This window comes from Sarcophilus harrisii, chromosome 3, assembly GCF_902635505.1.
Source record: "Sarcophilus harrisii chromosome 3, mSarHar1.11, whole genome shotgun sequence".
NCBI lineage: Eukaryota > Metazoa > Chordata > Mammalia > Dasyuromorphia > Dasyuridae > Sarcophilus > Sarcophilus harrisii.
In genome coordinates this window covers 300,977,079-300,999,981 of record NC_045428.1, presented here as the reverse complement: position 1 = coordinate 300,999,981, position 22,903 = coordinate 300,977,079, and the positions used below count along the sequence as shown (strand labels likewise).

At 35.0% G+C, this 22,903-nt stretch overlaps 1 protein-coding gene across 1 annotated transcript in view; it reads left to right on the top strand.

The window, feature by feature from the left end:
• Positions 1-18,679, top strand: part of CD80 (CD80 molecule) — a 39,519-nt gene extending 20,840 nt beyond the window's left edge. The window contains exons 5-7 of the mRNA XM_023499043.2: positions 6,617-6,733; positions 9,518-9,662; positions 18,235-18,679. Of these exons, the coding sequence (XP_023354811.1) occupies positions 6,617-6,733; positions 9,518-9,660 (260 nt within the window). The 3' untranslated portion in view covers positions 9,661-9,662; positions 18,235-18,679. The remainder of the gene's footprint in view (positions 1-6,616; positions 6,734-9,517; positions 9,663-18,234) is intronic.
• The last annotated feature ends 4,224 nt before the right edge of the window (positions 18,680-22,903 follow it).

The window sequence follows — 22,903 nt, the reverse complement described above, 5'->3', positions numbered from 1 at the left end:
AGTTCCTGATTTAGCCAAAAGTAATGACTCAGATTTTCTTGTACAACTAGGTTATGAGAACAATTTGGGAAATATTCTGGGTAATAGCAACATTTCTAGAATAGATAGAAAGAATCTTTCATTGTGACTTCATTACAGTTTGAAAAGCATTTCCTTAACAATCATTTCAATGAGGTAAATAATGCAAGTATCATTATCTCCATTTTCTAGATTAAAAAATCTCAGGTCCAAAAAGGTCAAGTGATTTGCCCATAGACTATAAGGCAGGTAAACTCAAATCTAATTCTTGTAACTCTAAGACTAATAAGATAGATAGGTGGTATAATAATTGAGCACTGGAGCAGAGTCAGGAAGACCTGAGTTTAAATCCAGAAACTAATTGTATGGGGCAGCCAGATGGTGCCGTGGATAGAGCACCAGCCCTGAAGTCAAGAAGAACTGAGTTCAAATCTGCTCTCAGATACTTAACACTTCTTAGCTGTGTGACCCTGAGCAAGTCACTTAACCCCAATCATGTCAGCAAAAAAAAAAAAAAAGAAAAGAAAGAAACTAATTGTATGACCCTGTTCAAATCATTTAACCTCAGTTTCCCCATCCTAGAATGGTAAAAATCAAATGAGACAACATTTGTAAAGCATTTTGCAAGCCTTAAAGTTCTGAGTTCTATATAAACACTAGCTATTTGTACTATTGATATTTTCCACCTCCACTATATAGCTTCTATCATGAATATAAAGAATCATGGAATTTCACAGTTAAATACACATCACCTTAGAAATCATGTTGCAAATGATTCAAATCTAGCCAACAAGCTTTTATTAAGTGCTCTTACGCTCCAGGCAATGTGCTTAGTGCTGAGAATGCCATTATCCTTTCTACATCACAACTCCCCCCATTACAGTTTCAGTATATCATAGGTTGGCATGAGAAATCAAATGAGAATTTTGGGGACAGTTTTGCAAAGCCACAGACAACCTGTGAAGGTCAGCAGACGATACAGAGCCTATGACTAAATACTTAACCCAAATTTTACAATAAAGTACTGTAAATCACCCATTTTAAAAAAGGGGGGAGGGATTCAGATTTTTTCTCTGCTATGAAGGGAAGGCCAAAACCTTTTACAATGATTGTCCAGATCATGAGGATATCATGTCCTAACTGCTGAGATGTGGAAGAGAGAATTGTAAAAAGAAAAGCAATATACAGTTCCTTCTCTCAAGGAGCTAAAAATCTAGAGATGTTTGCAAAAGGAAAACAACTATGTACAAACAAGATATACATATGATGAATGAAAGATAAGGCGGAAAGAGTTAGGAGTGAGGAATTAGTCTTGACTTTGGCACTGACTCACTGTGATTTCTAACTGAGGATTCCTTCTGTTACACCCTGCTTAACAAAGTTTAAGCAGGCAAAAACCATCATCACGTAGATATTCTAGATATACTTAGGAGGACTAAAGGGCTAAGATAACCTGTGTCTAGCTGCCAGGCAATTGCTGGCATAAAATTGAATGAAGCAACAATTGTTGCCATAAACCTTCCAAACTTCCAATCTTTACATGTGTAGTCCACAGCCCAGCCATAGCACTTGTTTTGGTACCAACTCTAGTACCAACATTTAGGCACACTTTATGGTTCTTTGGCAGATAGAAACTGAGCATAGTAGCTACTTAGCAAAAAGTTTCTCCCTGGCCCCTCACTGCTGAAGGCAGCCTTGCAGTGTCCTTAGTTATTATCTTCTTGGCAGGATTTATGTTTCAAGATTTTCCCGGAAAAAAATTAGTCTTAAAAAATTGAATTAAGGGAGTCTTTTGTAGTAATTGTTGCCAGATTTTACAATTGCTAGTTATGATTCTATCCCTAAGATTGTTAGAGATAGTCAAACGATTGATAATCAACACTTCTTTTTATACTTTTTTTTTAAGCAAGCAGAGTAAAATGGAGAGTCACAGTTTCACATAGAATTTTCTTTTTGTCTTCTGTTCTGTGTATGGTACTGTGCTTTTTTGATGTTCAAGTTCAGAATATTTTTAGTCCATAATATTTTAAAAACAGATAATAGGGGTCTATTCCTTTTTTTGTTTGTTTATTTTTTGAGGCAATAAAGTTAAGTGACTTGTTCAAAGTCACACAGCTAAAGCCAATACCTAAGGTCACATTTGAACTCAAATCCTTCTGATTCCAGGGCTGGTGCTCTATCTATTGCAGCCCCTACTTATCCATAGAGGTCTATTTCTTATAATGTCCAAATGACCAAAATTACTCAGACAGTGTAGGTCATCAACATAGGTCTCTTCAAGATCTGTCCATAGAAATACAATACCTAAAAAAGGTCTGGCAATTCTGTGCTTAAGATTTATAGGTAGGTGGAAAATCCATAAAAGAATGAATGAATATAGAGTACAATAAATTGTCTGTTATCACCTTCTCAGATGGCTTTTTCCAGTTACTGTTCAGAAGAAAAAAAAAAAGTCACTCAGAATAAGCTATTAAAAGACAGAACAACTAAACTAAAATTATTCAAATTTGAGTGACCTTATAATTTCACATAAAGCAAATGATGGTTTTGGTATTAGGTATTTGTACAGATTACCTCCATAAGAAGATCATGAGATCTTGGAGATAGGAAGCAATGCTTGCAACGGCTTAAGCCATCCTGAAAACATTGCAACTAAGATATTTATGAAATATCTGAGGGCAGATTTGAACTCAAGATGAGTCTTCCTAACTCCAGGCCAAGCATTCTATCCACTCTATCTACTGTGCCATCTTGCATCCCCAAGCCTACTTCTTTTCTAAACTCTCCTATTCTTGTTTCAGGTACCATTATCTTTCCAGTCTCCTAGGTTCATCATCTCATTGTCATCTTCGCTTTGCATATCCAGTCAGTTACTAAATCTTACAATATTTGCTTCTAATATCTCTCATATTAATCCTCTTCTCTCCATTCACACAGCCAATATTTTAAGTTCAAGCCCTTATTGTGTCCTCCCTCTTTCCTTCCCCTTCCTCTTTCCTTCTTTTCCTCCTCTTTTCCTCCCTCCTTCTTTCTTTCTTTCCCCCCTTCCAAGTTACTGGCATGTCATGGAACCATATTCCTGATATAAAGGTTCTCTTCTAGAAAGGAGAAACAACCACAAGTACTCATTCTCTAGTACAACCAAACTAGTCTTGCTGCTCCTCCATCTTCTATGTCCATACTTTTGCACTGGCTGTCCCCCATACTTGGAAAGCATTCCCTCTTCACTGCCAGATTTTTAGCATTTCTGGTTTGCTTTAAGGCTCAGCTTAATGTCACCTTCTGCATAAGGTATTTAGTTCCTCATCATCTTAACTGCTGGGGATTCTACTCACCCACCCCCAATTCACTTTGTATCTCTTTTGTATATGTCTATTTATGCACATTATGTCTCCCCTAATAGAAAGTAAACTGGAAAACTTTTCACTTTTGTCTTTTTATCTCTAGAACCTAACACCACCTAGCAATAGGTGTCTAGTGAATTCTTTTTGATTACTTGATTTACATAAGAACTGTGAAATAGCAACAAAATCAACAAACTGATGAGCATTTGATAGTTGTTTGCAAGCTGTTCCAGAGATGAAGTGGAAACCAAAAACCTGATAAACTTGTGTTTTCCTTTCATATCCTATTCTATCTAGGGACAGCTAAATGGCACAATGAATAGAGTGCCAGTCCCGGAATTGGAAACACGAGTTCAAATCTAGCTTCAAATTTTTGTCAGCTGTGTAACTCTGGGCAAGTCAATTAACCCTCTTTGCCCTAGTTTTCTCATATTCAAAATGAGCTGGAAAAGGAAATAGCAATTACCCCAATATCTTTGCCAAGAAAACTCCAAAACAGGTCAAAGAGGCTCAGAAATGACTTGACAATAACAACCTATTTTACCCCTCTCTTGGTTGTTGTTACCTGGTCAGTCAAGGAGCTAAGAAAGGACATAGGCTACTGCTTTCAGTAGCATCCTATGTCCAGTGAAAGTAAGATTGAGGACATATTATTGTCTGCTTTTTGGTCATCTTGAGAACTGTAGGAATATATTTGAAGTGACAAAGGAATGCCAGACTGAATGTTTCCCCTCAAAAAGATTGCACCTACTCTTGAACTCTGGTCTTCTTGACTCTCTCTTTAAAAAAAAAAGTTTTTTATTTTTTCTCAATTACATGTAAAACAATGTTAATTTTTTTTTAACAATCTTAGAGTTCCATATTATTTCCCTTCTATCCTACCCTTCTTCTTCTTTGAGAAGACATGTACTTTGATATAAATTATATATGTGCAATCATGTAGAACATGATTCTGTATTAACCATGTTGCAAAAAAAGAACACAGACCAAAAAGAAAGGAAGGAAGGAAGAAAGGAAAGAAGGGAGGGGGGGGAGAGAAGGAGGAAAGAAAGAAGAAAGAGAGGGAGGGAGGAAGGAAGGAAGAAAGAGAGGGAGGGAGGAAGGAAGGAAGGAAGAGATGGAGGGAGGGAGGGAGGAAGGAAGGAAGGAAGGAAGGAAGGAAGGAAGGAAGGAAGGAAGGAAGGAAGGAAGGAAGGGAGAGAAAGAGGGAGGGAGAGAGGGAGGGAGGAAGAAAGGAAGGAAGGAAGGAAGGAAGGAAGGAAGGAAGGAAGGAAGGAAGGAAGGAAGGAAGGAAGGGAGAGAAAGAGGGAGGGAGAGAGGGAGGGAGGAAGGAAGGAAGGAAGGAAGGAAGGAAGGAAGGAAGGAAGGAAGGAAGGAAGGAAGGAAGGAAGGAAGGGAGAGAAAGAGGGAGGGAGAGAGGGAGGGAGGAAGAAAGGAAGGAAGGAAGGAAGGAAGGAAGGAAGGAAGGAAGGAAGGAAGGAAGGAAGGAAGAGAGGGAGGGAGGGAGGGAAGAAGGGAGAAAGGGAGGAAGGGAGGAGGTGGACAGCATTTTTCTTCATAAATCCTTGGAATTGTCTCCATTCTTTTGTGTATTAGTCCTAGTATCATGCCAGCTTGTGGTTTGTGGTTCACTGTCTTGCTCCTCACCTCTATCTTGCATGCATAAGTAAACTGTGTAGTATATCTTAAGAAGTTACTAAAAGCATGAATTCTGGGAGTGTCTGTTCTGCTGAGGAAATTGAGTGTGCATATATATGCATATTTGTATGTGAGTGTCTTTAGATAGAATATATATATTATATGTGTATGTATCCAGACATACAGATTGAAAATGGAGGAAAGAGAAAAAATGAGAAAAAATTAAGGAAAGGGGGGAGAGGGAGAGAGACAGAGACAGAGAGACAGAGAGGCAGAGACAGGCAGAAACAGAGACAGAGATAGAGAGAGAAGAGGGAAGAATAAGAAAAAAGTGAGGCTAAAGATAAGGTGAAATGCAAATTGATTCTGATTAATTAATAGTAAATAAAAATAGCCATTTCAAAACATGAGATGGAAAGGTAATATGCCTTTTTTTCAAAATAAAATATCTTAATAATATTGATTTGCATCTTTGGTATTCACTATCTAGATATTCACTTCCCACAAGTTTTTTTTTTCTTTTTTAAAATTTGTCTGATTATCAACCTTATGTTGCTTCCCAAACCGGGCATGTATTAAATCATAGTATGGTTTTAAAGGTATATACCAATAAATTTTTTTTCTTTAAAAGAAATTTCATTCAGGGTTGACCTAATTTTCCCTATTTAAGTCTCCCTGTTCCTGAAATTATATATTTATTTTATATCTGTGTATATATTGTTCCCCTTCACCCCAGAAAAATGTAAGCTAATTGACATCAGGGACTATTTCATTTTATCTTTGTAACAGGATTGTAGCAAGTTTTCCTGGCCCATCATTGGCATTTATAACTTGTTTGTTCATTGAAGATAACTAAGTCAGGATACTAGGTAGCTTGGTGGAGAGAGAGTATGTCAGATATGGAATGAGAAAGTTCTGAGTCTAATTCCTATCTCAGAAACTTAACTGTGTGACCTTGTGTAAAACAAACAAAAAAAGTTTTTCAATTTCTTCCTCCATAAAATGGAGATAATGATAGCACCCAACTCAAATGGTTGTTGTAAGGCTCAAATGAGATAATATAATAAGTATTTTGGAAATCAGAAAGTACTAAATGTTATTGTTATTACATCTGGGCAGCGAGGTGACACTCCCAGAATAAAACACCAGCTCTTGAGTCAGGAAGATTCACCTTTCTGAATTCAAATCTAGACGTGTATTCGTTGTATGATCCTGGGCAAGTCACTTAACCCTGATTGCCTCAGTTTCCTCATCTGTAAAATGAACTAGAGAAGGAAATAACAAGCCACTGTAGAATCTTTGCCAAGAAAACTCTAAAAGAGGTCACAAAGAATAAGACATAACTGAAATAATGGAAGAATAATCATTTCCATTAATACCTATTATGCTAACTATTATTGTGGTTGTTGAATTTACAATTTCTTTTAATTCAAATCAAGATGGTGTTTGACTAAAGAATTATGTAATGGAAATTGCAGCTGTTAAACACATACAGTTAGTAGTTCAAGCAAAGAAATAGAGAATATCCTTTTCTATTATTGTGAGGGGTCAAAATGATAAAAGGATGCTGTTATATCTCTATGGCTCACACTTACGAATCCTTGCCTTCCCCACAGGAAAGGACCCAGTCAATGTGCCAACTTTCCAACCACTCATCATTGCTTCTATCGTGATAAGCATCTGCTTTTCCTTAATAACCTTGATACTATGTCTAAACCGATTCCACTGCCAGTGTAAGTATAATGTGATTCACAATACCATTAATTTGTTTTGTATTGTGGAGACTTAGTCCTTTTTGATGACTAAAACGGTCTTCTGCTCACTTTCTAATAGTTTAATTCCAACCAAGGTCTTAGGGATTGTTGGTTTTTTAGAAAACATTTCTGATACCACCCAAAATTCCAATCCTAGATTTGGGAGGGACAAAAATTAGAGTATAGCGTTTAGGAGAATGGATTTCTTATTTAATGTAAATTAAAGAAAAGGTAGCACCTTCTAGGCTATGTGACCCTGGACAAATCATTTAACTTCCCATTATAAAAAAGTGAGTTTCCTGTACTTATGAAATCACAGACCCAGACCTGATTCAACCTTCATTCTTGCAACTGCTAAAGAGGTCGAGGAAAATATAAGGTTAATGAGAATTTTTTATTATTTTCATTCCTGAGAAATGGATCTCTAGATAAAAGTTATTGAGGGGAAGAAAAGGAGGGACATTTATGATGTTATTTTTTGTAAATCAAAATGTAGATCTTTTGTAACTCAGGCCTTTCATCATGACCCTCCTAAAAGTTATACAGAGATTCAAGGTGCTTTTTTGGGCACATATACATCTAAACCATGACTCACAACCCTTCACTCTATGTTTCCCTTTTATCAGATTAACTCAGAAGATTTAGGCATTTAGAGAAAAGGCATTTGGTTGAGCAGACTAACAAAAAATAAAATGGAAAATACCTTCTTTTCTCTTCCTCTCTCCCCACATATATATTAAGGCATATTCTTCTACAGAGTCTCATGCCTAGTGGAAAAGGGAAGACTTAAAGCCAGATAATCTTATTCCCGGTGTTGTGTTCCATCTAGAACATCACTGCCTTGGGAATTGCTCTTGATCTCGTCCTTGAAGAACTTCTGCTGTCATTTGCTGGGCTACTTGCTGATGCCTGGGCTTGCTATGTTGCTTCTTCTCAGCTGCCCTTGCCATCTGCTGCTTCTCTGTTTAGTTGAAGTTACCAGGAGTCCTCTTCCTCCTGGAAGTATTTATGGCTCTTTGGGGAACTAGTTTATAGCCTTGGGACTATTTCAACTCTTTCGTGAATTAAAGTTCTTCAACTCTCAGTTCTCTTTTTTCTCTATCTCTAACTAACCCGTAGAGACAACTCTCCAAGATGCACTTGATTTTTGGACTGATATGAATAAATTTAGGCCCTATTGTGCCCTAAGTCATATAGAATACAACAGACCTTTTCTTAGCTACATCAAAAGATGAAGTTGGAAATGAAGACATTCATCCTTTATTCCTGCTGCTAAACCCTTTATATTCTACTCTCTTTTTACATCTAAAGAACTGATTCAGGGAGGAAAGGAGAAAAATTTGCAACACAAGCAAATGTTGAAAATTATCTTTGCATGTATTTGGAAAAACAAAAAGCTATTAAAATAAAAAAATAAGTAAAAACAAAAAAGAATCGATCCAGACCATAAACTAACATTGGGCTCTTTGCCACCCTTTTCCCTTCAAGTTCCTCCTAGCAGGAAATACATGCATTTTTTAAATTAAAGTTTTTTATTTTTCAAAACATATGCATGGACAATGCTTCAACATTAGCCCTTGCAAAACCCTGTGTCCTAATTCCCCTTCTCTTTCCCTATGCCCTCCCCTAGATGGCAAGTAGTCCAGCATACGTTAAACATGGTAGAAATATATTAAATCCAATATATGTATTCATATTTATGCAATTATCATGCTGCACAGAGAAAAAGTAAAGCAAAATAAAGTGCAAGCAAACAACAACAAAAAGAGTGAAAATGCTATGTTGTAAAACACACTCAGTTCCCACAGTCCTCTCTCTGGGTGTAGATGACTCTCTTCATCACTGAACAATTGGAACTGGTTTGAATCATTTTATTGTTGAAGAGAGACAAAATACATGCATTTCTTAGACAAAGTTGAAAACCTGGTTTTCTGAAGTTACAATAGTAATGAAGTGACAACAAGCAAAGGAAATTTGAAGATGAAGTTATTTCTTGTTTATTAACTATAAAAGCAAATAATCAATAGCCTCTCAAAGAGGAGACTATGAAGATCTTTTGGAAACAGCATTAGACTGAGAGTCAATAGACTTATGTGCTTATATCTGTAGAACTTTGGATAAGTCGTTTATCCTATTTGAAATTTATTCTCCAAGAGTGTAAAATGAAAAGATGAAACTAGGTCATCTCCAAAGTCTCTTTAAGCTCTGACATTCTATGGTTTTATGAGAAGGGTTCATTGCAGAATAGCTACTGTGAATAATCCACCTTAGAAGTCAGATAAAGAGAGATGGTTTCACACACCTGTCCCAATTTTAATGTCTAAAAGGAAGCTAACAAGACATAGGGAGAAGGATGACTATATTTAGTAACTAAATCTTGGAGTAAAATCCCAGCTCTTCCTATTGCTACTTGCGTAACTTTGAACATGTTATTTCTCCTCAATATTCTTTTTTTCCCCCTTTTTGATGAGGCAATTGGAATTGAGTGAGTTGGCTAGGGTTACCCAACTAGTAAGTGTTAAGTGTCTGAGGTTTAATTTGAACTCAGTCCTCCCGAGTCTAGAACTGGTGTTCTATCTATTGAGCCATCTAGCTGCCCCATTCTTTCAACATTCTTGTCTGTAAAATCACAAGACTACAATCTTGTTACTAGATGAACTTTAAACTCTCTTCCAGCTTCAAATCTACACTCTTGTGAAGGCTAAAAAAAAAAAAACGTGCACAGCCAAAATATAACTGAATTTTGTGAAATTTTTCTTTTAGTCTGTAAACAGCCAGAGGATGGCCTTTACTCTGATGCCGAAAGACCTACTATGGCAGCCACAGAGGAAGAGACAAATGAATTGGTGAGCCAACTAACCCATGTTGAATCAGCTGTAACATCTGACAAGACAGCCAGTGTGTGAAGGTAATCCAACAACTCTTCTCTGCCCCTATTCTGTAACCTGGAGTCATCTGGGACATGAAACTCAAGATTATACATTGCTTTCCAGTTGCTTTCAGAATGAAATTTGAATTTTTCATGTTTGAAGGCCCTTTATCATTTACAACCCCTTTGTTTCAATCATGTCACTGTTATCTCTTACTATTTCCCATCTTCCTCCAAGGAACAAAACTTCCTCATTTCTACTCTGCTTTTTTTAACCTAAAAACTGGCCCCTCCTGAAAAGCCTTTCTCATTCCTCTTTGGTAATATGTCCCTTCCTTCCTTTTAAACCTTATTTCAAACTTGTCTTCAAAAACCCTTCCTTGATAAACTTAAATTAACTCCAACTATTTCTTTTCTTATTTAAAAATTTTTATTAACTTTTCTTTTTTAAAAAAAAAAAGTCCTTTCTCCATGATTCATCCTTCTCTACCAGTAAAACCCTCTTATAACAAATAAATAGTCAAATGAAACAAGTCACCTCATTGTTCATGCTTCATTCTGCACCTGTGATCTACTGTCTCTGACAAAAGGCAGAAGGTAGGCTTCACCATAAGATCTTCTAAAATCATGATTGGACTTTGTATTGATTAGGGTCATATATTTGGTGATTTTTTAAAAATGTAGTATATTGTACATTATTGTGATAATTGTATAAATTATTTTCCTGCTTTTTCTTTCTTTACTCTTCCCAAGTTTCTTTGTATTCTTCATATTTGTCATTTCTTATAGACTAACAATGTTCTATTATAGTATTACTTTACATAAAACTGTCTAATCATAAGACTTATCTACCATTGAAGAGTTAACAATAATTTAATGTATTAAATCATTTCTCAATTGACACTCACTTTCCTATTAAAAATTATAGATAGGGACTGGACTTGTGACTTTATAGATATAAAGAATTCCTGAATGAAGAAATTCACTTTATCAATGGGAATCAGTATTTTCTCTACAATCCATACTTTAGTTGTTTAAAACACCAAGGATTAAAAAAGATTTTCCCAGAATTGCATAGCCAAGAGGCAGAGCCATAGACAAGTGACTTCATAGCTCTGAGACCTGCTGCTCCTTGACATATTGCCTATTATTTAAATGTATGCCATCAATATTTTTGTATAGCATTTTTAGCATCTCACTCTCACATATGTGATTTTCAAAAATGATAGTTTATGTGTCCCAATCAATGGAACTTCATTATCTATAGTACAGAGGACATTTTTTTTAAGCATTAAATTAAATATCAGAATAGGAATATTTTCACTGGAGCATTACCCTCATAAAAATAGAGCATACTCTCTCACAAATGTACACACCATAAGTGGGAAAAATAAGGATAAATAGGGATCAAGTAAGAGAGTATATGAGGGGAAATGACGGATCCACACCAGGGAACTACATGTGTGTGAGGAAAGTCATACTTTCCTCACATATATCATCTGGTTATGTCATCATGCTGCTTTCAGTAGTCTTGTGTTTCTACAGAACACATTGTTCTCCGCATCCCTTCCAGGTATGATGACATCTCTTCTGGGTACATTCCTCCCTGGGCATGGAATTTCTACTTTGCTGAGGCATTCAATAAGGCAGGATATAGTGGAAGGATATATTGACTAAAACCTATCTTAATAAGGGTAGGAAGGATCTTTAGTCATAATCATCAAACTCAGACAATAAAATCCTGGCTAAGAGCCCCTAAAATAAGATTAAGTCTGTCCTTTTCAATCCCTGTGTCTGAAACTGAGATCAAAACTTTCAGTTATAGATAACAACCTTACTTATAGTTAAGCAGTCTTCCATACTCCCAAGATTTTCTCTGGCTTAGCTAAAAATGAATTTGAGCTGGGAAATGGTAATAGCATTCTCCATTCATATAACCCACATGCCTGTCTTTAATATTCATATATGTCAAGAGGAAAGCTTAATTGTTTGAGTACTATATTTTTGGTCAGCAAGTCTCATACTCTCTACATTGGTTATACATATGAGACTTTCCCTTCTTTTTTTCATCTCCTTGGATAATATGCTTAATAGAGATATTTCTAAGTTAAATTATAGGTATAATTTTATGGCATTTTTGTTATAATTTCAAATTGTTTCCAAGAATGATTGGACTATTTCACAGTTCTCTCAGTAGTACAATAGCATGCCTATCTTTCTACAGATCTCCTAATGTTTATAATTTTCACCTTTGTTTATTTCTGGTAATCTGAAAGGCATAAGATGATACTTCAGAGTTCTTGTAATGCTGATCTTTTGTTAATTATTTAGAGCATTCTGAAAATTGGCTATTCACATCCTTTAACCAATTATCTTTTGGAAGAAAGGTTCTTATTTTCATATATTTATATGCATTCCTTATATTCATTGGTTTTTAGGAATATCTATCAAATATTTACTGCAAAAATTTCCCCTATTAATTGCTTCTCTTATAATTCTAGTTGCATTGATTTTGTTCATACAAATATTTTTCAATCTGATATAATTTTTTAAAATATCCATTTAATCTTCTATAATTATACCCCTATACCTGGTTTAATTACAAATTCTCACTTTAGCTATTGTTATATAATCTATTGCCTTTCATTCTATTACAATTTTTTTTAAAGATGAAGTTTATTGTGATGTATAGTATCACATATCAGTCTAAACTTAATTACCATAAATTGCTTTTCAGTGTTCTCAGTGGCTTTTGTCAAATAGTTAATTCTTACATAAATAGTTGTCAAATGTGTATTTATATAATAGCAGCTTACTATGTTCCATTACTTTGGGATTTTGCTTACCCAACTGCATCATCAACTTTTCTATTTTTAACCAATATTGACTCATTTTGATAATGCTTTATAGTATAGCTTAAAAGCTACTAAATCTATGTCCCTTCCTTCCAACTTTTTTTCCACGATTCTGTTGAGATAATGGGGGTAGCCAAGTGGCACAGTGAAAAGAGCACTGACCATGAAATTAAGAGAACTTGAATTCAAATCTAGTTTCAGACACTTACTAGCTGTGAGATTCTAGGCTTAACCTCACTTAACCCCAAATGCCTTTCCCCCCCCCCAAAGAAAGAATGAATGAAATTGTCTCTTCAGATGATTTTTATTATTATTTCATTTACTTTTATTAAGCACTTTTGATAGTTTGCTTAATATAGCACTAAATCTATAACTTAATTTAGGTAGTTTCTTTTTTATTGTATCGGTATGGGTCAACCATGGACAATAAATATCTTTCTATTATGTTCTTTGGATTCTATTAAGAGTGTTTTATAGTTGGATTCAAAGACAAATGTTTTAGTAGTACCTTTAATACTCTATGCATTTTGTAATTGTTTGAATGCAATTCCTTTTACCTTTTTTTCTTACTAAATTTTATTAGTAATATATAGAAAAGGTTTTGATTTTTGTGAGTATATTTTGTATTCTGCTCCTTTCATAGGATTTTAGATCTAGAGTTGAAAGGAATTTGAAAAGCCATTCCAGTCTCCTCATTTTGCAGATGAGGGGATTAAAACCCACAGTTAAATTACTTGCCCAAGATCACATAGTGAGTAAACATTGAAATTAGTTTCTCTGACTTCCTCTGACTCCAGAATTGGTTTTCTTTCCACTAACTGAAGTTACTAATTGTTTTATTATTTCCACTGATTTTCTAGGATTCTCTAAATAGACCATTATATAGACTGCAATCAAACACCTACTCTGAGCCAGACACTGTTAGGTATTAAGAAAACAAAGATAAGGGACAGCTAGGTAGCGTCAGCCCTGAAGTCAGGAGTTCAAATTTGACTTCAGACACTTAACTCGTCCTAGCTGTGTGACCCTGGGCAAGTCACTTAACCACCAATTGCTTCAGCAAAAAAAAAAAAAATTCTATACTCTCAAGGAGCTTACATTGAATTGGGGGGTGGGGGGAGGACCAAAAAGTGTATATATATGTGTGTGTGTATGCAAAATAAATATGTATAGTACTACCCCTGCTCTATGCAGACATTTTGTTTTCTGAAAGAGAGAGGATAAAAGGGAAATTGGGTGAGGAAATCATCTTCAAACAGTTCCAAGGATCTATGAGCAAACAGTCCCTTAGAAAAACGTACTAAGTGGACTAGTTTTGAAAGAAGTTCAGAATCAAGAACAATGATTGATGTAAAGCTGACTTTCGCACAGGACTGCCTATCAGTTCATTTACATATGCCTATTTTCAGGATTTTGGAGGATATAGCTGAAAATCTAAATATCAGAGAACATAGGAGACAATGGGAAAACTGCATATCATCTGTTAGTGAATACTGGATTTCTCAACCATGACTATAAGTGGGTCTCTTCTCATGAGGAGTCCCTGATTCAGGACATTGGAAGCCAGAAAGGGATCTGAAAAAAAAACCCTGAAACTTGGAGATGATGCTAAGATAAAAGCAGAGCAAGGACTGCCATTCAACCCTTTGTCCTTTAAAAAAAAAAAAAAATAGAACAGAGGAGAATCTTAATCGAATAAAACATCATTTGGGGGGATGAGTTAGCTGAAAGAGCTGACTGCTGTAGATAAGCTTTGTAGGTGGTGCAAGGAGCTCTTTGGAGTAGAGCTACAGAAATGATAAAAGCAGTTTCAAGAAAGTAGAATCTTTTTGCTTATGAAGAAGCTGGCTGGGCTTGTATGCAATGCTCTTTAGCACCATCTAGAGAATGAGAGTGAGCAGATCCGAGGAGTTTTGCAGATCTCTAGCTTGGGAGAACAGAATTCTTGTCACTGAACCAGCTTAAAACTGGAGACTCCCAAGTTCCAGGACTGCAAAGGAGAGTTGTAAACTACCCTGGGCACATGGGTTTCCCGACTCGTATGCTTCACTTTTAGTTCTAGTTAATTAGAACACTAGTAAAGTTTAAATACTTAAACAACTAAAAAAAGAGAACAACAACCAGAAAGTAGTGTCTACTCTCCCTCATGCATGGATGGGAGAATGTGACTCAGGTTTATGAGCTGATTCTTGTAGTTTGATTATTCCTATTTTTACTCCCTATTGAGCAAATGTATTGTTCAATTGCAACTTCAGAGGGATAGCAATGAAATAATGTTTTTTGTATCAGCAAAAAGGAAGAGAACAATAGATGCTAAATGAGTCAATTATTTGTCAATATGTCCAATGTGTTAATTTGCTTCACTTGACCATATATGTTATAAGGGGTGGTGCTATTGAAGGATAAAGTAATTGGGAAATGATAGTGATAGTTTTAAGAGAAAATTTTTTTCAATTCCAAATTCTTTCTCTCTCTTCACCTCTTCCCCCATTCATTGAAGAGGCAAGAAATATGATGACATGTGGATAGATGGACAGGGGTAGGTAGGTAGATAGATAGATAGATATAGAGAGAACAGATAGATGCAAGACTTTAGCCATGATTTTTTTAAAAAGCCAAAAATAATGTTTCCATTTGCACACAGAATTCATCAGTTTTCTCTCTGAAGTTGGATAGCATTTTTTTTTTAGCATAAGTCCTTTGAATTTGTTGTGGATCATTGTATTAATCGATCAGAGTTGCTAGGTCTTTCACAGTTAATTATCACTACAATATTGCTATTCTAGATGCTGAGTGAAGTAAGCAAAACCAAGAGTGAAGGAGCAAAAACACACATTATATACAGTAACAAGAAGATTGTATAATGATCAATTGTGATAGACTTAACTCTTCTCAGCAATATTGTGATTCAAGACTATTCCAATAAACTTGGGATGGAAAATGACATCCTCATCCAGAAAAAGAACTATGGAGACTGAATGTAGATCAAAGCGTGCTATTTTCACCTTTTCTTGGTTTATTTTTTCCTTTCTTGTGCTTTTCCCCTTTTAGTCCATTTTTCTTTCACAATGTGACTTAATATGGAAATATTTTTAAATGATTGTACACATCTACCTTATGTAAAATTGCTGGTGGTCTTGGGGAGGGGTAAGAGAAAAGAGGAAGGGAGAAAATTTTAAAATCTTAAAAAAAGCTGATGTTAAAAACTTTCTTTACATATAATGGGAAAAATAAAATTTAATTTAAAAAGACAACCACCACCAATATTGCTATTACTATGTATAATATTCTGGTTCTGTTCACTTCACTTTGTACCAGTTCATATAAATCTTACCTGGTTTTTCTGAAACCATCTAAAAAGAGTAAATTTTAAAAAAATATTTATTTAGTACTACATTTTTCATAAGTTACATATAAAAATATTTTTAATGTTTACTTTTAAACTTTGAGCTTTAAATTGAGAAGGCAAGCAATTCAATATAGGTTATACATATGTAGTCATGTAAAACATTTCCATATTAGTCATGATGTGAAAGAAAACATAGACCAAAAAAAGCCTCAAAATTTTTTTTAAAAGTATACTTTAACTTCTACTAAGACACTATCATTTTTTTCTCTGGAAATAGATAGCATTTTTCATCATAATTCCTTCCAAATTGTCTTAGGTCATTTTATATTGTTGAGAATAATTGATCATCTTATATTGTTATTTTATACATAGTACTTTTTATTTTGTATCAGCTCATGGAAGACTTTCCTCATTTTTTCTGAAAGCATCATGCTCATCATTTTTAACGGCATAATATTATTTTATCATAATCACATACTATAATTTGTTCATGGATATCCTTTTAATTCCCACTTCTTTATTACAGAAAAGAATGACTATAAATGTTTTTGTACATACAGGTTCTTTTATTTTTTGGTTTCCATTTCTTTTAGGATACAGACTTAGCAGTGCTAGGTTAAAGGGTATGTATGGTTTTATAGGCCTTTGGGCATAGTTCCAAAATGTTCTACAGAATGGTTAAAATCAGTTCACAACTCTACCAACAATGCATTAATGTAATGCATTGCACACCCCCTGCAACATTTGTTATTTTCCTTTTCTGTCCTATTGGTCGAACTAATAGGTATGAGGTAATACTTCAGAATTGTTTTAATTTGCATTTTTCCAGGCAGTAGTGAGTTAGAGCATTTTTTACTCTGGCTACTGATAGTTTTGGTTACTTCATCTAAAAACTGTTTCTATCTTTGGATCTTTCATCATTTGGAGAACGGCTTTTATTTTTATAAATATGACTGTTTTTATATGTTTGAGAAATAAGACCTTTATCAAAGAAATTTGCTTCAATTTTTTTCACAAATTACTATTGCTAACTCTATTTTCCTCCATCTTACTTCCCCCCATCCCATTTATTGTATTCTCTCTCTCCTTTAACCCTGTTCCTTCTCAAAAGTGTGTTGCTTTTGACTACCTCCTCCCCTAATATGCCTTCCCTTCTAGCAACCAACCTTTTCTTATTTCCTTCCCCTCCTACTTTACTGCAAGGTAAGATAGATTTCTAAATCCAATTGAATATGTATGTTATTTCCTCTTTGAGCCACTTATGATGAGAGTAAAGTTCATTCACTTCCATTCACATCTCCCCTCTTCCCCTGCACTGTAAAAGTTTTTTTTTCTCTCTTGCCCCTTTTATGTGAGATAATTTACTTCACTCTACCTTTTAAACCTTTTAACTTACCTCTAACCTCCCTTTTAAAATCTTTCATATTCAACTCACACTTTTGCCCTCTATCAATACTCCTTCCACTGTCCTAATAATGAATACCATCTTCTCATGTCGGAAAGTAAATGTATTAAATCCCTTATGATTTCCCTTTCCCATTTATTTTTTTATGCTTTATTTGTCATATTTGAAAGTCAAATTTTGTATTTAGCGTGGAAAGACTTACATGAGCTGATGTTGAGTGAAGTAAGCAGAACCAAGTGAACACTCTTAAAAAGAGCCAAGTCCATCACAGTTTATCATCACATAATTTTATTATTGCTGTGTACAATGAAGTGATCCAAGGCAATTCCAATAAACTTGTGAGGGAAAAAGGCATCTGCATCCCAAAAGAATAATGGAGACTGAATATGGATCAAAGTATAGGTTTTTCAAGAATGCTTGAAAGTTCTCTATTTCATTGAATATCCATTTTTCCTCTGAAGGATTATACTCAGTTTTGCTGGATATGTGATTCTTGGTTGTAATCCTAGCTCCTTTGCCATCTGGAATATCATATTCCAAGTCCTCTGATTCTTTAATGTAGAAGCTACTAAATCTTGTGTTATTCTGACTGTGGCGCCAAAACAGATTAACTGTTTCTTTTTGGTTTCTTGCAATATTTTCTCCTTGACTTTGGATCTCCGGAATTTTGTTATATTTGTGGAATTTTTCCTTTGAAATTTCAGAAGATGATTAGTAGATTCTTTCAGTTTCTCTTTCACCCTCTAGTTCTAGAATATCGGAGCAGTTTTTTAAATATGTTGAAAATTAATATCTGGGCGCTTTTTTGATCAAGGCTTTCAGTTAGTCCAATAATTTTTATTTTTCCTGGATCTATTTTCCAGGTCAGTTGTGTTACCAATGATATATTTTAGTCTTCTATTTTTTTTTATTCTTTTGGTTTCATTTTATTTTTTGATTTCTCTTAAAGTCATTAACTTCCATTTTCTAATTTTTAAGGAATTATTTTTTTTCTCATCTCAGGTCTCACGTCTTTTCTTCAGAACTTCTTGATGACCATCCAGAATGTTCTCACACCTTCCCTGGGCTTATTTGCTGATTTTTGGGTGCCTCTCCGTCTCCTCTCAGTGGGAAGAAAATAGAAGAGGACAGAGGAAGCAGAAGAACTTCTGATAACTTTAACCAGCAGCATATATTTTGAAATTTGTACAAGCTAAAAAGAACCTGATTTGTACAAGTTAGAAAGAACCTGGGATATTCTCTAGTTTGTCTCATTTCACAAAGAGGAACCTTGGAGAACCAGAAGGTCTGTGCAAGATCCCATTAAGTGAAAAATCAGGGATTAGAACCCAGGATTCCTGGCTGCCATCTCAGAGCTCTTTCCACTCAGCATGCCATCTCTGTCAGGGATGTGAATTTCAGTTGATCTGGTTTCTAAATTAAGCCCCAGGGAGTTATATATTATATATTGCTGCTAAGGGGGCCAAAATGTAGAAACTGTGTGTGTAGAACAGTGGTTCTCAAAGTTTGGTCCAGAGAATCCTAGGGGTCTCAAACTCTTTCAAAGGGTCTACAAATTCAAAATTAATTTTTATTTCTAATACAGTATCTATAAATATAACCCACATAAACAAAAACTTTTTGGACAGATCCTCAATAATTTTTAATAATATAAAAGGATCATGAGAACAAAAGTTTGAGGACCATTGATATAGAAAATACTTTTTATTTTTTAAATCATGGAGACAGTTCCTTTTTCATTGTTCTCCTTTGCTGCTTTTCTTCTTTGTTTCAACTTTCTCTCTGACTCCCAGGCCTCAGGAAAAAGTGACAGAATAGACTCAAGCTTCGAAAATATTGAAAACACAATAGGTTAAATGGCTGAAAAAGCTAAATTCAGCAGTTAGAATGAAGCAAGTCCAGGATCCAAGGAGTCTGACACACCTCTAGTTCATATTGGACTGATAGTTTTCCCTAAATGGCTTTAAGCTATATTTTAATTTGTTTATAACATTTTGGGGGAAGTTCTCATTTATGATGAGCAATAAATTTAGGGTTTTTATTATTGTTAATGTGTATGATTTTTATACATATATAGTATGTTTCATAACATATTCTTGAAAGTACTTGTTATCAGTGATAGGAAGAAAATGGTTAGAGGTCATCATGGGAAGACATTATGAAGACATCATGAGATCCTCTTAGTTCTCCCACTTAAGCGTTTTACTGACCCAAATAGTCACTATTTAAAAAAAAACAAAACAGGGAGGGGTAAAGAGGAAGATTTTTCTTTTCTGTTTTCTTCAGTTCTAGAATGAAGAGGGTGCTCTCTGATGCCTTGTGCTGCCTTACTTTAAGATTAGAATTTTACTTTACAAAGCTTGACTCTAATGATGGCTGTCCCTACTAACAAGCTACTTAACTGTTCAAGGTCTCTGTGCATGTGCCTAATATTCTATTTTTTAAATGACAGGAAAATAAAATGACGTCTGCAATATATTCAGTTTTCTATTTGACTGGTAAAGTAGGAAGTTGAACCCAAACTCCTAGATTTTTTAACCAAAACTCTCCCCTAATAAGTGGTTACTTATAAGTTATAGTTTAGATCAATGAACTGAAGTAATTTGAAGCTACTCATTCCTTCATCCAGTTCCACCCTCCTAGAAAATATGTATGGAATACCTTTAGTAAATTTTAATATATTCATATTTTAGACACAATTGTCTATCTTTCCAACCTATGTGAATAGAATAGTGTAGTTTTTCTCTTAGCAAGTGAAAAACATTTCCTCCCAAATCAGGTTTGTACTGGAAATATTTTCTCAAATTTTAGTTTTAAAATATATTTACAGTGAAATACAAAACAACACTAAAAGACAATGGAATAAAAGGAAGTAAACAAGCACTTATGAAACATCTAATGTGTGTCAGGCACTGTGCTAAGTGCTTCACATATATCACCTCATTTGAACAGATGAGATAACATTTTAGAGGGCTTAGCTCAGTGCCTGTCATAGTAGGTGCTTAATAAATGTTAGCTATTATTATTATTATGCTATTCACTTTCACAGTAACACTGGGGCATTGGTGCTATTATTCCCATTTTATAATTGAGGAAATTTTATAAATTGAGGCAAACAGAGGCTAAGTGATTTGTTATACTTAGTTAAGTATCTAGGCTGGATTTGAACTCAGGCTTTCCTGACTCCAGACCTGGGGTCCTATCCACTGTACCAACCCTATTTAAAAAATAAAACTAAATAATGAGTTATGGTACAGAATGGGCCAATTAGTTCAAAGCAACTTATTTCCTCTAACTTGTATAGTTTAACATTTTTTAATCAGTGACGTAGAAGCATTTGTAACATATTCACAAAATTCATGGGTGATATTAAGATAGGAGAGAAAATTAATGTATTAAATGGCAATCAGTATCCAAATAGATTTGGGTCAGGAAATTTATAATAAAGCCAAAACCCTCTTCTTTGCTTCAAGAAATCAACCACACAAGTACAGGATGTTGGAGTTAGGGTTCATGTGAAAAGGATTAATTTTAATAGACTCAAAATAAGTTGACAGTAACATGGCAGCCCATAGGTCCACAATCTTAGGTACCTTTTTTAAAAGGTCTAAAAGTAATGTGTCTCAAAAAAGGAAAGTGATCAACCATGCCTGTGGGCTCTTATCAGAATACTCCTGGAATAATATGATTTTAGGGATATTTTAGGAGGGACATTGGCAAACTGGAATATGTCTAGAGAACAGCAACTAGGATGATCAGGGAAATTGGAACCATGATACATAGAGGTCAAATTGAAGAAACTAGGAATATTAAGCCCAGAAAATAGAACTTTTAGGAAGGATATGATAATAATAGCTTCACTAGTAAACTCTTCTGATAACTCATCATAGAAAAGAGAAGACTTTGGTTCTCAATGGCTATTGTAGCACAACACAGTTAAGAGTAGTTCCTACTAAGCCTCGGAATAGAAGAAATGTCTATTGTCCAAGGACTGAACCAAGGTCAATTAGGCTCATTTGAAGGTTAGCCACCAAATAATAAAAATTTTATATCATATAAACTTTCAAAGATTAGAGGGTTGCAATCTGTATCAGTGGATACCTACCCAGGAAACAATACAGAACCTTAAAGCATTAGAGTAGGATTGTTGTAGCAATATTGTTTGACATGAATGACTCTTGTTTTTCAAAAAATAATAAGGAATTATTCTACTTGGCATCAAAATATGACCTATGGGTAGAAATTACAGGAAGGAAAGAATTTTTTTTCCTTATGTTGGCCTAAAAAAGAAACTATTCGAGTTATTTAAGAACAGAATGAGCAGCTTTTCAAGGCAGTGAGTTCCCTATCTCTGAAAGTCAAAAATTCATGCTTCACTTAAGAATTTGAATTACATGACATTCTCTTTCCTTTCTCAGTTAAATTCTACTGGTCTATATTTCCTTTCCTGTCACTCATTAACAATGTGATCTGGCTTTGAATGATGTCACTCAAACAAAATTGTCCTCTTCAAAGTTACCAATAGGCTCCCAGTTGTCAGATCAAATTTTAAATTTCATACTCTTTTTTGCTTAATCTGATAATGCCTACCATGGTCTCCTTCTAAGAGAAGTCTCCTCTTTGGATCTTTGTTTTACCCGACCACTTTTCATTCTTCTTTGCCGATTATCTCCCCCCAACCATGCTTTGTCTCACTCAGAGATTATCTCAAAAATTTTAAAGAACTTCTTTGTTCCCAAACTTATCCCTCTTCCAAATTTCCCCAAAATTCCCCCCAAATTTAAGGGACCTCATTACAGCCTCCCAGATTTTTTATTTCTCTCAAACCACTTATCAAGTCAGCTGCCAAATTTTGTATCATTTTTCAATAATTTCTACCAGGTGATATCTCTAATTACATGGCCACCTCTTACTTCTCTTCACTACTACAACAGCCTCTTAACTGAGCTTTCTTCCACAAGTCCTCATTCCCATTAGCTGCTTTACCTCCACAGTTGCCAGTCATTTTCCTTAAGTGCAGGTCAGACTCTGTCACTCCCCTATTCATGTCATTTCCAGTGGCCTTTCATTCACCATCATTCATAATGGGAATGAATTTCTTTCCCACTCAGCCCTTTTTGTAGTGGCTAGAAACTGGAAACTGAATGGATGCCCATCAGTTGGAGAATGGCTGAATAAATTGTGGTATATGAATATTATGGAATATTACTGTTCTGTAAGAAATGACCAACAGGATGATTTCAGAAAGGCCTGGAGAGACTTACACGAACTGATGCTGAGGGAAATGAGCAGGACCAGGAGATCATTATATACTTCAAGAACAATACTAGATGATGACCAGTTCTGATGGATCAGGCCATCCTCAGCAACGAGATCAACCAAATCATTTCCAATGGAGCAGTAATGAACTGAACCAGCTACGCCCAGAGAAAGAACTCTGGGAGATGACTAAAAACCATTACATTGAATTCCCAATCCCTATATTTATGCCCACCTGCATTTTTTATTTCCTTCACAAGCTAATTGTACAATATTTCAGAGTCTAATTCTTTTTGTACAGCAAAATAACGTTTTGGTCATGTATACTTATTGTGTATCTAATTTATATTTTAATATATTTAACATCTACTGGTCATCCTGCCATCTGGGGGAGGGGATGGGGGGGTAAGAG